Genomic DNA, 18,940 nt, shown 5'->3' on the forward strand with positions numbered 1-18,940 from the left:
GAAATCTGGCAACTATCAATACTATCGATAGTGCTATCGATAGTTTTGCACCACTATTAGCCCCGAGAAGTTCGCGTGGCGCCCCCTTACGGCGAACCGGGGTGGCGTCACGGCGAGGAGATAATTTTTCCCCGACTCGCCCCGCTCGCTCTAGGGTGGCTGTGAAGACGCTAGCTGTCGGCGCGCTCGTTTCTATTTAATTTTTTTTGGCGTGTTTTTCGTAGGAAGTGTAAATTTTTAAATGTGCCTTTATTGAGGTATGGCCTGTAGCTACAGGCGAAACTTCAGGCAACATTTTAAGCATGATTGACAGGGCAGGGAACGGTTGAATCACAGCTGGTATGTGAAAATAAAGAGGCAAGGCCACAATTGCAGGAGCATCACTATAGATTTACATCTCGCATATTAAATGCTGCTGATGGTCTGAATGAATTGGCAGGTTATGTATACTATATTTTGTATCTCTGTTTTTAAACAAGATCGCCGAAGCAGAAAAGCTGCATGCTGCTCGAGCAACATGCTAAATACAGTCTGGGCCATGGGGAGAGAATCACAAATAAGACAGCTCAAGTGCAGGGGCAAAGTAAAAAAAACAAAACAAGGAACATTTTTTATAGACATTGCTCGCATTTAACTTTTGCTGGATTTGGATAGTATTTCAATGGACCGGGTGGTATGTGCGGGCTTGTTTATATCAACCCTCAACAAATGTATAACAAACGTAAGCGAAGGTGTCTAGCTCATTATTAGTCTCTCAAGCCCTGAAATTGATATTTTACTTAAATCGAATGGTCCTGAAGCTAAAATACCAGAAGCTTTCCCCACGCAGACTGTCGCCCTTCACAGGTTCCACATTTTCTGCTACTAATACTGCAGCTACCACTGGATAAACGTTCGAATGCTTGCTTTTACTCCTGTTTTCCTCTGTTGTCAGAGTCCAGCTGTAGGGAGTTTCGAGGTTGAGGAAGCCTTTGGGGACCTGCAGCAGTGTCTCTCTTAATTGGAAATGACCATTCCGACTAAACGGTGTATTTTCCGAATACCCAAGACTGGAATAAAGAATGTCAGAAAAAATGTATGAACGTTCCAAATTACGGCACTATTACTGTGCATATTTTGGGCAGTTCAATAGATATCATACAGGCAACTGGAGGCAATTCGGCCCTTTTTGCTGCTACCATACAAACTAATTTCCAGTAATTGTGCATCTTCTAAGAAACATGCCTGCATACGCGTATAAACTATATAATTAATTCACGAAGAAACTACATTTATGTAAAACAACCCTGTTCCACGAACACTTCGAAGATAATCAGACACAGTGCCTTTAAAACATCTGCGAACCAGCGCATGCAGAGTGGCAGCGCAGAGTCGGGGTCGCGAGCTAATTTGCCGACCACCCAAAGGTCCATGATATAAATGCAACTTCAAATGCCTTGAAAGCGGGATGTAATATCGTCCTAAATCATGAACACGCAAGGAACAGAATTCCAGCGTCTGAAACACTTGCGCCACCGCTTCACCGACCCCTCGCAAGATTGCCTTGTGTCGTGTGGACGGACGGGGAGGTTCATCGGCGGAATTGCCTCCGCCGATTGCTTTCGGGATTTGTAACACAATTTTAAAAGTAAAAGGGACAAGCAAACTTATAAAATGCACGGAAGCACGTCAATATCGGCCTAACTCAACGTCTTGTACACCGGGTAAACGAAGTCCAGCTCCTCGAAGAGCTTGCGGCACACAACGCCAAACCAGGAAACCGGAGCTGCGAAGCGAGCCGATGCGTTTGAAAAACGCTTCGGCTCGCTTCGCAACGCTTCCATTTGAAAAAAAAAAATAAATAAAAGCAAAGCGATAAGAAGAGAAGAGAGCGACGCAAACTACTAGTGTCGCGAAACTATCGATAGTAAATCGTTGACAGTACCACCGATAGGTTTACGATAGTCAACTATCGATAGTTTTCAGATAGTCAATTAACGATAGTTTCCCGATAGTTGACTATCGATAGTACTACCCACAGCTTTTCGACAGTCGACTATCGACAGTAATATCGATAGTTTTTCGATAGTCGACTATATTGATTGTACTATCGATAGCCTCTCGATAGTCGACTATCGATAGTACTATCGATAGTAAAAAAAACTATCGATAGTCAGATTTCTGGCGACTATCAATACTATCGATAGTACTATCGATAGTTTTGCATTACTAACCATCACCCCTTTCCATATACCTCTGACCACTTCATATCTGTTATAGCTCCATAGTGCCTTGAGCTTCATAATAGATTAATTTATTTTCCCTTTTCTAATTGTATTCTCCTCGTGTTCATTTCCTTCCCTCATTGAGCCAGACTCCCAGATATTTGTATTTTCCTAGATGCCCTAATACGATGTCTTGAATCCTCAGGGGTTCCCACTTTTCATCGTTAAACACCATTGGATCCAAACTTGTGACTACTAAAACTCATGCCCTAGGTGTCTCCTTCCTCTCCACATATTTCAGCTAGTTCCTCCAATGTACCCTGGTCATCTGCCATGAGCACTATGTCAGTCCTGGTATCATCTGTACTACATTTCTCCCTCCCTTCATATCTAATATCAAAACCTAAGTGTCACTGCTCTAATTTTTTTTTCCATTTTACTGAGATATATTATGAAGAGCAGAGGTGACAGAGGACAGCGCTGCCTGAGTCCTCTTTTTATTGCTGCGGGTTGGGTAGTTTCTGCTTCCCATCTTATCACTACCTTAATGTCTGTGTACACTTGCAGAAGAAACCTAACCGAATTTGTATCTAAATTATACTCCTTCAGTGCCCCCAGAGTTTTCCTAGTTCACATTATCGTACGCTCTCTTGATGTCCAAATAAGCTAACCATAAAGGAGTTCGGTTCTTCATTGTTATTTCTATACATTGAGTGGTGACGAATAAGTTATCTTCCAGTGTTTTATCTTTTCGGAATCCATTTTGGAGCTCGCCCAGTATTTGCATATCTTCTGTCCATTGCTCCATTCTACGCTTTACTATCTGCATAGCTAATCTGTATAGAACTGAAGTTACCGTTATCGGGAGGTATGACTTAATGCTGTCTTTGTTTCTTTTGCCTTTATATATTAGTCTCATTTTACTCCGTTTCCAATCATTGGGTACCTCACCTCCCATAATTCATTGGTTAATCACATGCCGTTAACTTCAATTTGCTTTTTTTTCTTAGTGTCTTTATGAGTTCCATGGGTATGTTGTCTGGGCCTGTCACTGTACCTGCTGGAACCTTACTTTCTGCCTTGTCCCATGCTTTTGTAGTCGTCTCCATCGTTACACAATTCTGTTCCTCCTCAACACTGCTGCTGACCGTGCTGTTCACTGTCTCCCTCTGCCCAAGCTGGAAGAAAGCCTCTTCAATTATCTGCCTAATATATTCACGGGCCTCTTCCCCTCTACTCTTCTCCCCTCCTGTGCGGCCAGTAAGTGTTGGATACCCTCTATCTTTCTCCCCTGCGCTTTAATGTGCTCCGAAAACCCTTTTGCCGCATTCCTATCTTTTTTATTTACTTCCACCATCCACTGCACTCCTGAACTTCCAATGTTGGTCTGTATTAAGGCTGATGCTTCCCTTTTCCGCTCTTTGAAGTTCTCCCATTTTGAAGTTATTTCAGCTGGCAAGGCTCCCTTTTTTTCCCACCTATGCTTCCTAGATGCACCTTGGCGCCGCAATAAGGCTGCTTTGACCTTCATATCCCACCAGCTTTTTGGTTTGTGTCTTCGTTTTTGCTTTCCTCTTTGTTTAATCTGATGCTTCTCTAATTTTCTTTTAAAAGTTCCTATTAGATCCTCATACGTCCACTCTCTGGTTGTTCCGATACTATGTTCTCAATGCCTTTTGTATTTGAGCTTTGCTTAGTTTAGGTTTACCCGCTCGTTTCTGGGCTTGTTCTGGTTTGAATGCGCCAAATGTAATCTTAATGCATTTGTGGTTACTCCCTAAGCTGTTTGTTCCTTCCTCATCTATTTCCATACTTCCTAACCTGTCATATAATTTGTGGGACATGAGGCAGTAGTCTATAGTTGAGTGTGAGTTGTTTCGTTCCCGTTATTTTGCCGTTGCATTTTACTGTACTTGTGCATTAACTAACACTAGGTCCAGGGCCTTACAGAAATCATTTAGCAGCTTTCCAGTTGTATCTGTGAATCCGTCAAACTCTTCTAAGTGGGCATTCATGTCTCCTATAATAATTAATTCCTGATTAAGACCAATTTCTCTGATATCCCTCGATATACATTAAAAGTGTTCTGTATTTTCCTCCCTTGAGTCATTTCCTCTTTTTAGGTATGAAAACCCTAGAAGGGTGTTTAGATCTGTTATCCTAACTTTCAGCCATAAATGTTATTTGCAGCTTTCCTTCTCTCTTTTCCGGTCTTGTCCTATAACCAGACCTCCGCCTTTGCGTTCACCTCCCTTCCGGTTGCATCCCATCCAGGAGTAGCCTGCTATGTACGGTGATTCCTCATCTCTAAGGTGCGTTTCTCCAATCCCATACACTATAAAATTTTCAGCCTTTAATTGTTCAGCAATCGCCTCCCACTTTATTCTGTTTCTACCTCCCTGTATGTTTATGAACCCTATCTTGAGCAGATTTTTTCTCTTACTTCTACGGGGCTTCCTCTTGCTCTCCCTGCTGCTCTTACGGTACTCGCACCTAGGAGCTTCCTCCGACTCTGGTACCGATACATAGGGTACTGGTACATCTACACCGGTGCCCTCCGGGCTCTGTGGGTTTCCAAAAAAGCTGCAACATGCCGAACCCCGCCTCTCTCCCACTCTACTATCTGTGTCTTGTGGGATTTCCCTTGCTGCTACCCGTCTCGGTGAATGACACAGCCAACCGGTTCAACAACACGTAAACATTTAATGACTGCTATCGCCTGCGCCGCAATCCCAACAGCCCCCGCGCTTACGCTGCTACGACCCTTTATCAGCGGCGGAGCGCCGCTCGCGTGGCCAGTTGCCCTTGACGCCCTCGCGGTGAAGATAACCGCCCATGATTGTCGGAGAGGCAACCTGTGCCAAACGCTTAGAATCCCCAGGTTGCCCACAGTCTGGACTGTAGGGGGTTCCACCCCGTGTGAAAGGGCAGGAGCCAGCCGCAGAAACTTACCAGTTTATCTCTTTTACGCCGTACTCAAGCCGTCGACTCATTCCCTTAATCACCCGGTTAGCCTCAATGACCCGCCTCTCGATGTCAGGAGACTGTCCCAGACAGGTGAGATAGTGCATATTTCCACATGCAGCCTCTCACTGACCGCTCTTATTTACCCAGTCCTGCCTCTATTTGTTTTCCCAGGTTCTAGCTCCTCCCGTTTAACACGTCCTTGAGTTCTGCGTAAATCAACACTAGGTTTTCTCCCTCCATGTTGTCCCACAACACCTCCTCTGCTTTGGCAATGACATCTACCATGTGTTTTCCTGGCTGGGCCTCTACTCGCACCCTCTTGTCCTCTTTCACCTTGCCTTGCATTCCCTCTACGATCCTTGCCACGTTGGAGTCTCCCACTACTAGGACTCTCTTACCAGTCGACGGCTGCTTTCCTTCTCCTGGCACTACGCTGCTACCACCTCCATTTACCACCGGTAGCAGGTTCGGCCTTACCAATCCAGCCGTTTTCTTTTTCTTTTGATGGTTTCACTATAGGAGCCTCATTCGTGCCAGAACTGCTCGCTCCCTGCTTTCTGGCCCCTTGAACCATAGGCACTATTGTTGCTGTCGACTCCCTCTTCATCTCTCCCCACTGTGCTTGTAGGTCGACCTTCTTCTCGACCTCTACTCTGAGGATGCCCTGTAATTCTGCCATCATTGCTTGTCCTTCCTCGTTCTTCCCCTTCTCTTCTATAATTACACCGATGACGCGCTACACTCTATCCTCGCACTCCTTTGTTCTCTCTTCTAGCCCTGCCTTCCACGCATCCCACTATCTGAGCTCCTCCACCTGCTTCTCAATTTCTGCCCGCTTCTCCCTTTCCTCGTTAAGCTCAGCCTGCCATTTCACTTCGAGCTCCCCCCTCTTCAACTCAGTGACCTGTGTCTTGAGCAGGACCCACATTTCCCGCTCTTCCTTCCGTTCCACCTTTATCTCTTCGAATTTATCCTTCCACTCTCGTTCTAGCCTACTCAAGCCTTCCTCAATCTTCTCACAAAGTCGGCAAGCAAAGGTACTTTTCTCTGCTTCAGCTACGCTCTCACGTCAGTTTCTTCTAAGTAGCACCACTGCTTGCACTATCCGCACTCCATGTTCAGGTCCCCCTTGATCTTCTCTTTTCTGCTCATCGCCTAGCTACTCAAAAAAACCGGCGCGTCAATCACAAAAAAAAATCCCCCCAAAATTTACACAGACCTTCTCATAGTGCACTACTAAAGAGGCGTCAAGCTGAATATGGGTGACTCCACATAAATAAAATAAAATTAAAATAAATAAAATCATTATCATTGCAGGCCAGGTTATTGCCAATTTAGATTCCACTGTGTTGTTCTACCCAGCACTGGCCTTTCTGGAGGCTCGTCAACGTCGCCCGTTTTAGTGGCTCTGTATCTCGGTAAGACAAGAGAGGGCCTGCAACGACGGTCGTAATCTGGCACCTGTTTAAATCGTCTTTACGAAAGGAACCTTGTAAATATTGGGTAAAAAGCTCAATCTGCTCTCAGACGCCGCTGACTCGGATCGGGATAAACGTCATGATCAATGTACCAGTGAAGATGTTTTTTCTTCGTGCTAAGACATTGTCAGGGTTGCAGTTTTTGTTCTATAAGCCCCCCAGACCACAATGATTGGTGCTCTGTGTCCATTGTGACGCATTGAGCTCTTTTCACAGACAGCTTGAGTAACGCGGTGCGGGACATCTAATGGTCTTGTTTCTTGCTTCGCGATTCATTCTTCGGTGTTCTTATCGGGTAATACCACAATCTCGTTCACTGCGGAGCGATAATAAATACTAGGAACTCAATTCGCCCTGATATTCTTAGGCTGTCAATGACTACAGTTTATATTTATTCGCGACGTCCTATTTCGGAATATTTCAGTGTAAACAGGCCGCGACGTTCATTTGGCGCACCCGTCAGCATTCGTCCAAACCAGGCATGGAGCCCGCGGCTTAGATTTTAGTCTGAAAGCATCTTGACAAAACGGTGGACATTGAAGACTGTGGCGGAGCGTAGTGGTAGCAACAAAAGTTTCTGTTTATTGATGACACCCATATTTATTTTAATTTATTTCTCCTTAAGGGTCCGATGGGGCATTACATAAGGCCTTTCTGGAGGCTTGGGGAACATAAAGAACAAAATACAAAATTTTAAACAGAAAAAACAAAGTTAAAACAAAAGTAGGATAGAAGCAATAGTAACAAAAAGCCCTACAGTGACAACCTGGTAGGACAGTGGTGGTATAGCAGATGTGCAAGGTGACCGGCTGGCGGAAAATGGGTGGGTCTGAAATAAGTACCATTTCCTCGGGGAGGAAATTCCAGATGGTTATAGGTTGTGGAAAAATTGAGGTATTAAAGGCTAATGTTTTGCCTGTAATATGTTTGATGCACTGAATGTGATTGAGGCGAGATGATATCCCATCTGAAGGCAAAAGAAGGGTGTCATATGGACTTCTGTTTTTGTGATAAAACAATTTATGTATACGCTTATTCGAGAAGTTATTCCGCGGTCAGATAGTAATGGAATATCTAGGGTTCGTTTAAGTTTTGTTACACTGACGGCGTAGGAATATGTTGATGTAATAAATCGAGCTGAACGCTTTTGAATTGCTTCAAGGTTATCCGCGAGGCAGGCTTCTGAAGAATGCCAGAAGGACGATGCATATTCTAGTTTTGGAAGGGCAAACGTAATGTGGGCCAGTTTTCTCAGGTCAGAGGGTGCTGATTTCAGATGGCGTTCTAAGTATGCCAGGGTGCATGATGCTTCGACTCTAACAATGTCGAATTGCTGAATCCATGAGAGTGAAGGAGCAGATTTACCGCAATAAAGCCCCCGCGTTCCGCTTGTTCGCGCTTCCCGTAGGTGGTGAATTCGGCGCTCTTCTGGAGGCAGCAGTTCTACGCAGTGAGCGGCCCGACCTGGGACGATCAGCCGCCGTTCCGTTGGAGCACGTCGGGGTTCAACAACGTCTGCCACGTGGGACACCCGGACCTCTGGAACTTCAAGCCTGTCTTGGCACGCTGGGCGTTATGAAGGCCCAACTGCAAGAGTTCAGCCGTTTTTACAACTGTTTTCTTGTTCAGTCGTGTCACGTATAATGAGAATAAACTGGATATGTTTGCAGTTGATTACTAATACCAGTAATCCTTTATTTAATATAAACTAAATCTAATACCGTGGGAATTCTACACTCTAACAAAACTGTAGCGCCTATACTTTTCAGCAACGCACTAAGGAGAGCCAATCGCTGCAATCAACATAGGGAGCTCGGTGTACAAAAAAGTGGACCCTTTGCCGTACTAGCGTGGCAAAGGCTGCGGTAACGCAGGTTGTGATGTGCTAGTGAGAAAACCTGTGTACACATGTGAAGACATGGATCGGGTGAAGCGGCCCTGTGTCGATGAAAGTAAGCGCGCTAGCGCTGTGGGAGACATTTTCTGCGGTTGCAGTAGAAATGCCACTTTTTCAGAGCCTGGTGTTAGAGGAGTATAACATAGAGGACGAGAACCGGACGACACGTTTCTCCAACTCGCAGCGTACATTTGTTTTGACATCCGTCACCAGACGCGACAGTCGCCGCGCAAAGTTGGAAGCGTTGAGGAGGATATGAAAGGAAGGGAGGGTGGGGGTGGAGAGAGGGTGTAGGTGGAGTGAAAGAGAAAAAAAAAGAGGGCATAATAAGGGATGTTACCTTGAGGCGGGAATAAAGGGTGGGCGCCCTTACTTCAAAAGCGCCTACGTTTGTCGCATTTCCGCACGTAGAAAGGAAGTGTCGGAGAGATAAAGCGGTGGGGGCCCAATGTTTTGCGGCGAATGGCGCATGGCGAAGGCTTCGATAATCTCGCAGCCGTATCTCGACCTGTGTGTTCCAACAGTGGTAGCGGCTGTAGCTGAAATCTCTGAGGCCAGATTCATAAGAAACCTCTTACCTACGACATCTTAGCTACGATGTTCGTAAAGTTACGATCATCGTAAGATGAGGCAAGAACGGTATTCACAAACGCGTTCTTAAGTGAGAGGAGGAAAGGTACGACCGGTTACGACCGCTTACGGAAAAACGACGACTTCCGGTGTCTCGCCTTTTCCCAAATAGCGCGAGAGCTTGTTGTTGCTATGGCGACGGCGTCTTCGGTGACTCCAACAACCAATGAGCGTAGTTTCAAACACGTGCGCGTGTTTACAACGCCTAGAACAATACACGTGCGCGTGAATATGTCGGAAACGGAGTGTAAAAAAGTGTGAATGCCAAATTTCTCGGAAGCGGAGATTACCGCTTTGGTCGACGGTTACGAAGACCACAAGCTAGCCATTGAGGCAAAAACAAGTGGCCCGCACGGCTCGTTAGCCAAGCAGCGAGCGTGGGCTATTATTAGCGTGTCGCTGTTCGCGGTCTCCGGAGTCCGGAGGAGAGTCAACGAAGTAAAAAGAAGTGGACGGATTACAAGAGCGCAAATAAAATCCGCGGTAAGGCTTGGTAGATTCTCTACTCAGTTAAACAATTTGAGTGTAGACCTCCACGTGATTTACCATCTTGTTGCAATGTATAGGCGCTGCAGTCCGGCGCAGCCAGAATGCGACAGGTGGTGGCCCGGGAGAGCCGGAGCTAACAGACGCCGAGGAGCGGGTGATCGGCCTCCTCAGCGAAGCCTCCCTAGAAGGAATCGAAGGAGCCTTCGACATCGAAGCACGGCAGTTGGGTAAGTGCGAAATGTTCAGCAATGCGCAAGGTGCCCCCCCCCCCCCCCCCAGCACACACTGGGAGGTTTCACTATGTGGATGATGTCGAACGTGTATTGCTAGCACTAGAAACATGAAAGGCTCACTGAAAAACTGAGCGATTCTTCCTTTTCAATTTTCTAGAGCGTCACGAACAGACCCAAGCAGCTGCCGATCGCGATTTAGAGATCTCCCCCGATTGTAAGTTCACGATATCTCAATGTTCTTATAAATTCGTGAAAATATTACATTGTATTTTCAGTTTCCGTCACAGGTCCGGGCGCTGGATCCAGCACTGCACCACACCGAAGTTGGTCGGTGCACTCAAGGTCAGTTTTTATCTTTATCAACTAGTTAAAGTGCTTCATATACAGCTGCAGTTAAATTACAAGTGCTTTATTTTTCTGTCCCAGTCCTAGTACCTCGGAGGGCATGCTGTGCAACCAGAGTGAGTATTATGAACAACGCTATGGGTATTCTTGTACGAGTGTTTACATTCGGCATCTGAAATATTTAGTAGCATGTTTCACGTCTTGCCCATGTACAGAAAATGAAAACAATTTGTCAAAGTTGTCACTCAACTGTCGAACCCTGTTCCAGTTATCCAAAACCCGAGTTTGCAACGAAAAATTTTGGGTTTAGCCGCACCACTGCGACTACACAGCCAATTAAATTTCGGACAAGCATCACGACATGCCAGGAAACCTTAGATTGCTGGGGCACACGGTGCACACCCTTACTTGGGTCAGGGATTCCGTAAGGAGGATCGGTGGCCTGGTATGTTAGTGTTCCGCAGCTCCAAGCACGCATTCAAAATCCAGGGATTCTGTTTTCATTCCATATTTGTGCCAGCTTCAACCTCGATTAAGATCGTATCGGCGTGCTGTCGGACATCACTACTCCACGATACATGTAGACTTTAGGCTAGCAGTCATACTGCGCTGGCCAAATTCCTCATCTCCAGCATAACCAACAGTATTGTACACCAGCCTGACCTCATACATTAACATCTGTTTTGCTTCTGATGCCACCTAATTTCATTCACACACATTGTACGATGATTGCGTCGTTTTGTTGGCCGTGTCGGGCACTTTAGCCATCACAGAGTAGTCTGTAAGCATGAAGCGCCACATATTTTATTCATTAGGTGGAGGTGCAGTTGCAGAAGCCGTGACTTCACAACCCTCAGTAGCACGGCCTGCATTAGCGCGGCCTGCGTTGGCCCGGCCTGCAACACCAGGGCCTGCAACACCACGGCCTGCATCAGCACGGCCTGCATCAGCACAGCCTGCACCTGCACGGCCTGCAGCAGTAAGGGCTGCAGCAGCAAGGGCTGCTGATGAGATAGCTGCCAGCACACCCCCAACAGTTTGACGGAGTGAGTATACTTAAAACACATATTTAACATGATTATACATTCTTGCATTGTTGTTTTTAGACTAACGCTTTTGCTGTGCGTCACTTTTTGAGGAGCTTCTGAACGTCCAACACTTCCACTAGAACCTGTGACATCACTGGAAGACCTCTAAACTACACAGACGACATTCAAAAGCTCTCTGACATGGTTGCTAACACCTGTATTATTCAATGTCTAAAGTGCGAATGACAATGGTTATGTCACACATCCACGCAACATGTAGCAGTACAAACTATGATTGCAGCAAAGAAAACTGGATGATTATTTGTGCTCTATGCTTTCAATCCTGAACAGGACCACGCTTCAAAGCTGACAAATTTATTTTCAGAAATACTTCAAAACAAAAACCTAGAGGGGATATTTATGTACAGGCACTTTTCACGTCACATGAAAAAAAAAACATTTAAATAAAAATTAAAGTTCATCATTTTGAGCTAGTATTTTGAGGATCTCTGGCACATGTGTGTATACATATCCCATAGCCGATTTAAAAAATAACAGATCATTACTCCACCAATTCAGGCGACAACAAAGATGTGGGACATGAGATCCTGCAGACGCAGGTGGCGATCCTGGAGCGGCTCGATGCACTGGTTGCAGCGCAGCAGGGCATACTAGCGGCGTAGCAGGGCATGCTAGCGGCGCAGCAACAGTTAGTGGACCTAAAGACAGAGAAATATGGAGTGCAATTCGTTAACGCTCCTGTTTTTCCTGAATAAACCTATATATTTTGCCCCATTTCAACATCTGTTGACCAACAATAAAGGTACTGGCCAAGTAAGTGTCCAAGAAAAGCATGTGACAACACTTCATTGCAGTAAACTCTATTGGAGCATTCTGACATGCTTGTCTCCAGCACCTTTACTTGCTCCTTGTGGAAGAGTAGTTTTAAGTAAAAGCGTAGAGAACAACTGAACTTCTTGCAGCCGCACCCACCACCATGGGTCATGCCCTTTTAGTTCTTGGTGCTGGTGCGGGTGTCTCCTCCTCCTCCTCCTCTTCTTCTTTTTCTTCATCATCAGACAGGTCAACTGTATACACAAGAGAATAGTCATTACAGCACTTTCCCACTCATAAAAATTTAAGGCAGAAAATGCCAATTGTATATGGTGACTGCTACCTGCTAGCTTGTACAGAACTTGTAAGCTAAAGGTGGTTAGCAAGAAACAAATGTCTTCCAATTATTCTCCCGAGAAAGCTCTGATAGCTTGCTTACTGCAAAAAAACGTTTTCATTGCACAAAAAAGAAATAGGTCCGGTGATACAAATTATTTCATTGACTTACGCCAATTGTTCACATGTAAGGTAGATTTTCGGAGAGCTAAGAGTGTCAGGTGAACAGATGCCGTCCAATACATAAAGAGATTGTGAAAAAACGGCCACCAAAAAGCAACCTTGTAATAGCCTACTTCAATAAACCCCTGCATGTGACACTGCGTTCTGGCAGCGAGTTGGCCATGGAATGAGGTGCCAGGGCTTCGGTTTCGATCTACGAGCCCTCAAAGTTATTGCGACCGTATGTGTAAAATATGGCAGTGCATTTGGTCACGACGTGATGACGGAACTGAGGTTGAGCAACTGAAAACCAAAATGCGCTGCGTAATGCCTTTCCATTAGGGGCACTTCCACTCTGGAAAAGGTCTATTACGTTACCTAGTGGTTCATTGAGAGACACGTGGTGGCGCATAGAGTAATTGTCAAGAACCACACAGGCCTGAATAATCTTCCAGCAGATCTTGGGTCGGTATTGTAGGAAGCCTCCAGACTTGTCCAGGCACTTGAAGCGGGAATTCAGGAGCCCGAACATCCGCTCGATGACTTGTCTGGTCTTCGTCAGGGCCTCATTGTAGTCCAACTCTGGTTGGTCCTTGGGTGCTCAAATTGGGGTCATGAGCCACGGCTGGACAGAGTACCCAGCGTCCCCTGCATTATCCAAGACGGGCTTAGATGGTCATTACATGTTACTTCACTTAAGCGAGACAAGCTCCTGACAGTTCATCCTTTAAAAACCCGGGACTCACGATACACTGAAACTACAAAGCAACTATCCCATCGCCGAGACTATGTATAAAGGTCACTTCACACAGTTGTGCCGACTGTGACTGGGCACAACCTAATGCGTACCACGTTGTGGGGAAAGCAGGGAAGTGCGAGACCTTGTTTTTTTTCTGTTGTTGGCGCAGAGGAAAGACGGCAACAATATTAACACATGTTCACCAAAGAGCCGCTTAACTTGGACGTTCGCTCTGTTGCTTTGCAATCCTTTCACATTGCGGGCACAGCAGCACACATGGATAACAACGTTCCTGCATTGCGTCAGTCTTCGGCATCCAGAAACAAGCAACAAACTGTGTTGCGTAATTCGAGCACCCCACTTTTCGTGGAGCAATCTTTTGTGCCGGTGACACGACAGCACAGCTAGTTGCATCGGCAGAGTACTTGACCACAATCGTGCTTTTATTTGAATCTACCAAATAAAAGCCTAATAGACTTCTTCCAAAACCGACGCGCCCCATCACGGCAAAATACCACGCAGTGCACTCTGGGAACTAGTTGGCCATTCAGTTTCGGTTTCGACTGAGCAGCTTTCATCTTATGCTATCACGCCGCGACCGAACACGCTGCTTGGGTTTTCGAGTATCTGACTTTTCACGAATCTACAATTCACTCATCCTCGAGCGATACAAAAACGAAGACCGGGGAACTTTTCTTGGTTCCCGAAACACCGGATATTGTGCGTGCGTATGCAAACCTAGTAACACGTGGCTTAGTCACCTCACCCCACGAGTGCATCTTTGAGCTCGTGCCAGTAATCCCGTCTAGTACCAGTGAACTACAACTGAAATTTGGTCACCTTGAGCCCTACACATATTTTGTTTTCCAAACGTTCGTTTCTTGTTTCTTCATTGGGTGAAAAGCAAGCCGCATCCTCACAGGAGTATCAAAGTTGAGCCAGCGTTGACGCATTAACTTTTAAGGAAACGCAATAAATTCGACCTCACTACTGCACAAAAGTTACTATGATGTCTTCCTCATGTCATCACATATCTCACACTCAAATTTTATGCTGATACAAGATTAAGTTTTCGCCAACGCTGAGATCGGCCAGCTACGACGGAGGCTTCAACAAGCGTCCCCTACTCCTCGCTAAGCCTTTTGGACGCCCTTTTACGACGCCTAAGATATGTGCCTGAACGGTGTGTCTGTAATTATCTCGGCATGAAAGCAAACACATAACAAATATTATGGCCATTAGCAACCGTTAAATGCGCTTTCAATAATTTCGTTCGTTCGGCGCACCGGGGTTCATGCCCGTCCGGCGCACTTCCACCGAATGGTGCAACATTCTTCATACAAGTGCTCGACTTTTTCTTTCTTAAAACTGTTTGTATTTGCGAATGTGCCTATATGATTGCAGGATAACTTTATGCATATACGGAATGTTGAATATTAGTGAAATGCAAGCGGGTGGGGACTTCACAAATTCGTGCAGTGCTGCGGGGCAGTACAGATAAACGATGACAAGTGTGTTCAAATGGAGCTTTTCAACGGCGCCTACGAGTTTTACCTCGCGTACTCAGGCGTATTAAGAAAAAACAGTAATTGCAAAAAGTTATATTTCGTCTATGGATGCACGAAACAAACAAACTTTCAGATCAACAGCAGTAATGTAAAGGCGCCAGCTCGATGTATGCATACTTGCTGGTGTCTACAGCTTGTTGATTCGTACACAAACAAGATCCCCGAGCTTCGCAGCGTCGAGATTCCCAGCACTGGCTAGTCCACACACCTCGAAACGCTAACAGAAAGTTAGCGTTTCGAGGTATGTGTAGTTCTAACGTTCAAAAATGTGTTTTGGCACGTCGTTCACTGTAATGCGACTGCGAAACACCCGCTCGCGCCTCAAACTTTTGTCGGCGTCGCGATTGAGCATCAAAGCGAGGTAAGCAGCCATCTTGCATAAAAAAGTGCGTAAGACAGCTTCGGAGCTGTCGTAGGATTCTGTCGTAACCTGCGCAAAAGTTAAGACAATTTCGTTTCGAGAATACGGATTTTCTCTTAAATTTGTCGTACGCACTTTTTTCGTCGTAAGTTCGCTTTGAGAATCTGGCCTCTGGTTCACAGGACGGGCGAGCCGACCCCCCGTGCTGGGCTATACACCTTTCCAAAAAACGCTCCTAGGCCGCCGCCATGTTGCTGACGCTGATGCGGCTGGTGCGACTTTTTCACCCTCTATCAGCTAGAAATTTTCTGAGATTCTTTTGCACTGCGAAGACCCGCTCAACGCGGTTCTTTACCTACGTTTTTACGGTTTTGCATTCAACGTTTTCTCGGCCCTCTTGAAAGCTTCCACTTAATTTTTTTATGGGTGCTGCGTACCCTTTCTGTGTTATCTTCCATTGTGAGAAATATAGCTGGTAAGTGCTTGCCATTCAAGCTTTTCTGCTCGAAATGCACGGAAAACGAAGGAGGTATTTTAACGAGAAAAGAGTCAAAGTACAGGCTAGCTGGTGGAAGTCAACCATTTCGTCGTTTACCCTAAGACTGGGTTTTTTTTTTTTTTTTTTTTTTTTTTTTGAAGAGCAGAAGTAACAGAACCTGTCTGTTTTTTCTGTTACTTCTGCTCTTCAAAAAAAAACCAGTCTCAGGGTAAACGACGAAATGGAGGTATTTTACTTCAAACGACCCTCGACGCGATTTTGCGAACATTGTACTCCCCCCTCCCAGAGATAATCCGCGTAAAACCCTGAGTCATCTCTCTAAAAATAGTTGTCTGGGTTGGGGAGGGAAACGGGTCAGTCGCGTTTGTTACTTTGCCTTGGTGCTGTTGTGAAAAAAGGAAGCTCTCCCCAATATGTGCCCCAAAACTAAGTCAGCTTGGATTCCGTCCGATCGTCAAGATATGACAGCCGTCGACTCTGAGTGTGTTATTTGAGATCTTTCTGATATAAATTCTTTTTGGATAACGCTGCATCGTGTGGTACGTACAGTATATTGTTCGAATGTTAACACTTTCTAAATTGTATGTCCGTGTCCTATCCATCGGTAAACGCATGATTTGTGAGCGTGAAAAATGCATGCCATTCGACTCTCTTCTGTTGTAATTTATTTTTCACAGCTTTGTCGTTTGACATGCGGAACTTTGTCCTTTGACATGCGGCGAATTGTGCGGCGCCATCAAAACTTATCGTAACAAAAAACACAAAAACCTAGAACTATACGTTCCAATCGCATTCGTTCTGTCGCACGTGTACCCCACAAAAATAGTTTATATGTTTGTTTATTGCTTTCTTTTTTTCTTTTCTTATGTGGTGCAATGCTTTTTCAGTGACCTCGAGAAAATACATGCACCATGAAACACAAAATACAGTGGGAAACGACGAGAATTTAGCCGCCAGCAGTGTTTGAAACTGCGCCTACACAGGCTGCACCTATCGAAATCACAGTCCACTCGGTTAGGGTTAGCAGGGACGCCGGTGAGAGTCTAGCCTAAAACCCAGTGACTGGGCTCGGAAACGGTTTGCTGCCCCTGGGGTCGAGTGTTTCTTGGAAGGGTATATTAGATGGAGGCTATGGGAGGATGGATTGGAAGCCGCCTGTTTTACCTCGTTGGCGTGGTCCCTCAGGCGGTCGTTTAGACAACGGCCTGTCTGACCAATATATCGCGAACCGCACTTGAGCGGAATCGAGTAGAAGCTGGCCTGTCTACAAGGAACGAACTTGGTAGCGTGTTTTTTGGGGCACGCCTTTAGGGCAGTTGGTTTGTTAACCTTCTTCCAAAGCGAGGGCAGCCTGATGCGACATGAAAAGAACACCTGCGTGCCAGGTCGGAGCGCTACCGATTTGATTATGTGGGAAATGTTGTGCACGTATGAAATGCACGCGAAGCGGGATGCGCGTGGCCTGCCCTTAGGTTGTGTGCTGGTGGCCTGGGCTGTCATAATGCGTTTTAATTGGGTCTCGTATAAGCCTTTTGGGTAGCCCGCCTTGATGAGGCGGGTGAGCTGTATGAAGCAGCTCGTCGAGACCATGTCTTCGATATGGATGAGGTCAGGAGATTGTAAACGATACCACTTTTGGAATTTTTTTAAATGGAAGGGAAGGGAAACACTGTGGAAAGAAAACACTGGCCTGCATGAGCTTTGCTTGAAAAACCAGCAAATACCACGCTCTGGAGGATGCAGGCGAAGATTCAGGAACAGCAGTCCGTGCTATGTGTGGTCCTCGATGGTAAATTGTAGGCCAAACGAATCATCTGAGAATATCTGTGCTATAGTTTTAGGATCTGAGGTGGCTCGGTGGACGATATGGTAATCGTCTACATATCGGAAGACGGATGTGCCCTGGGCAAGAGCTTCAAGGGCCTCGGAAAACCTCCTATCCACGAAGAACAGGTAGATGTCAATCAAGATGGGGGCCAGGCGGGAGCCGATGCAAACCCCGGTCTCCTGGGCAAGGACCTTTCCCTCATGCACCGCTAGGGTTGAGCGTAGGTAAAGGTCGATGAGGTCCAGGAACCCCGACACAGAGATCTTCGCTGAGTTCTGGGACCTGACCGCGCCGTGGAGGTGAATGGCCACGAGATTATCGAAAACTTCGCCATGCGCCATTCGCTACAGAACATTGAGTCCTCATCGCTTTGTCTCTCCGACGCCGACGTTTCCTTTCTGCGTCCGGAAATGCGACAAATGTAAGCGCCTTGGAAGTAGTCGCCCAGCCCCAGGCAGTACACAGTATTGCGCCAATATTGGCGTCGGATCGGAGAAATCGGGCCAATGTCATTCTGATACTGCCCATATTGGTGCTGGATCATAAAGATCGGGCAAGTATAACTGTTATGTGGCCGATGTCGGCGGAACATAACTTGGGTCGGCCAACGCCACGCTGATATACAGTATCCCCCCAGCGCCGTTTTCCGATAATTTTTCGGGTCTGAACGGGCTATACCGGCCGGTATTAGGGATTCTTGACCGTTTCTAAAACGATACTGAATCGGTCAATCGCGCCGGTCAATCGCGGCGGCCACCGCTGTTGTCACGGGCCGCGCCGAGCAATCAGCGTTTGGAACTGGGTTTTTCCGTACAAACGGAAAATACTTGTTCTGTAGTAGCTTTTGTTGGAGATTAGTACAAAACGGGGGGTGCGTGAAGTTTCCTAAAATCTTTAGTTTACAAGGTTTGGGGCACAATTAATATTGTATTTGTACAAGCATGTCTCAGCGGTGATTTCAGGTAGCGCGTCCCGACCTAGGCGCATCCCAACTTCGACAGTGATTCGCGGCGCGTCCGCTTGGCAGTCGGGGGTGGCACCGTTGAAGCCCCTTCCACCGTATCTGTTTCGGAACTGAAATTGCTGATTAAAGCCAAAATATACAACCCCAAGATTCCTGGACAGGCGCGCGCCGCCACTACTTACGCCATCTATCAGCCGCCGTTGGGCCGGCGCCCGTAACTCAATGGTCGAAAATGATCATTTTTTATACAAAGAAAACTAATCACTCAATCCTTTCGCACTTTTGTGTAACTATTTACTGAGTAAAACCCTCAACCTCCACGAGAAATTTCGTGGTCGTGGATTTATATTAAGTCTCGCCAAAAGGCAACCAAACGTT

General features: G+C 46.2%; 1 protein-coding gene across 1 annotated transcript in view; it reads left to right on the forward strand.

The window, feature by feature from the left end:
* LOC8043075 (putative phospholipase B-like 2) overlaps nt 1–8,228 on the forward strand; it is a 52,076-nt gene extending 43,848 nt beyond the window's left edge. The window contains exon 9 of the mRNA XM_040504047.1: nt 8,058–8,228. Coding sequence (XP_040359981.1) covers nt 8,058–8,228 — 171 coding nt within the window. The remainder of the gene's footprint in view (nt 1–8,057) is intronic.
* Nucleotides 8,229–18,940: the final 10,712 nt, after the last annotated feature.

Source organism: Ixodes scapularis, unplaced genomic scaffold (assembly GCF_016920785.2).
Source record: "Ixodes scapularis isolate PalLabHiFi unplaced genomic scaffold, ASM1692078v2 PGA_scaffold1__304_contigs__length_218370807, whole genome shotgun sequence".
NCBI classification, from domain to species: Eukaryota; Metazoa; Arthropoda; class Arachnida; order Ixodida; family Ixodidae; genus Ixodes; species Ixodes scapularis.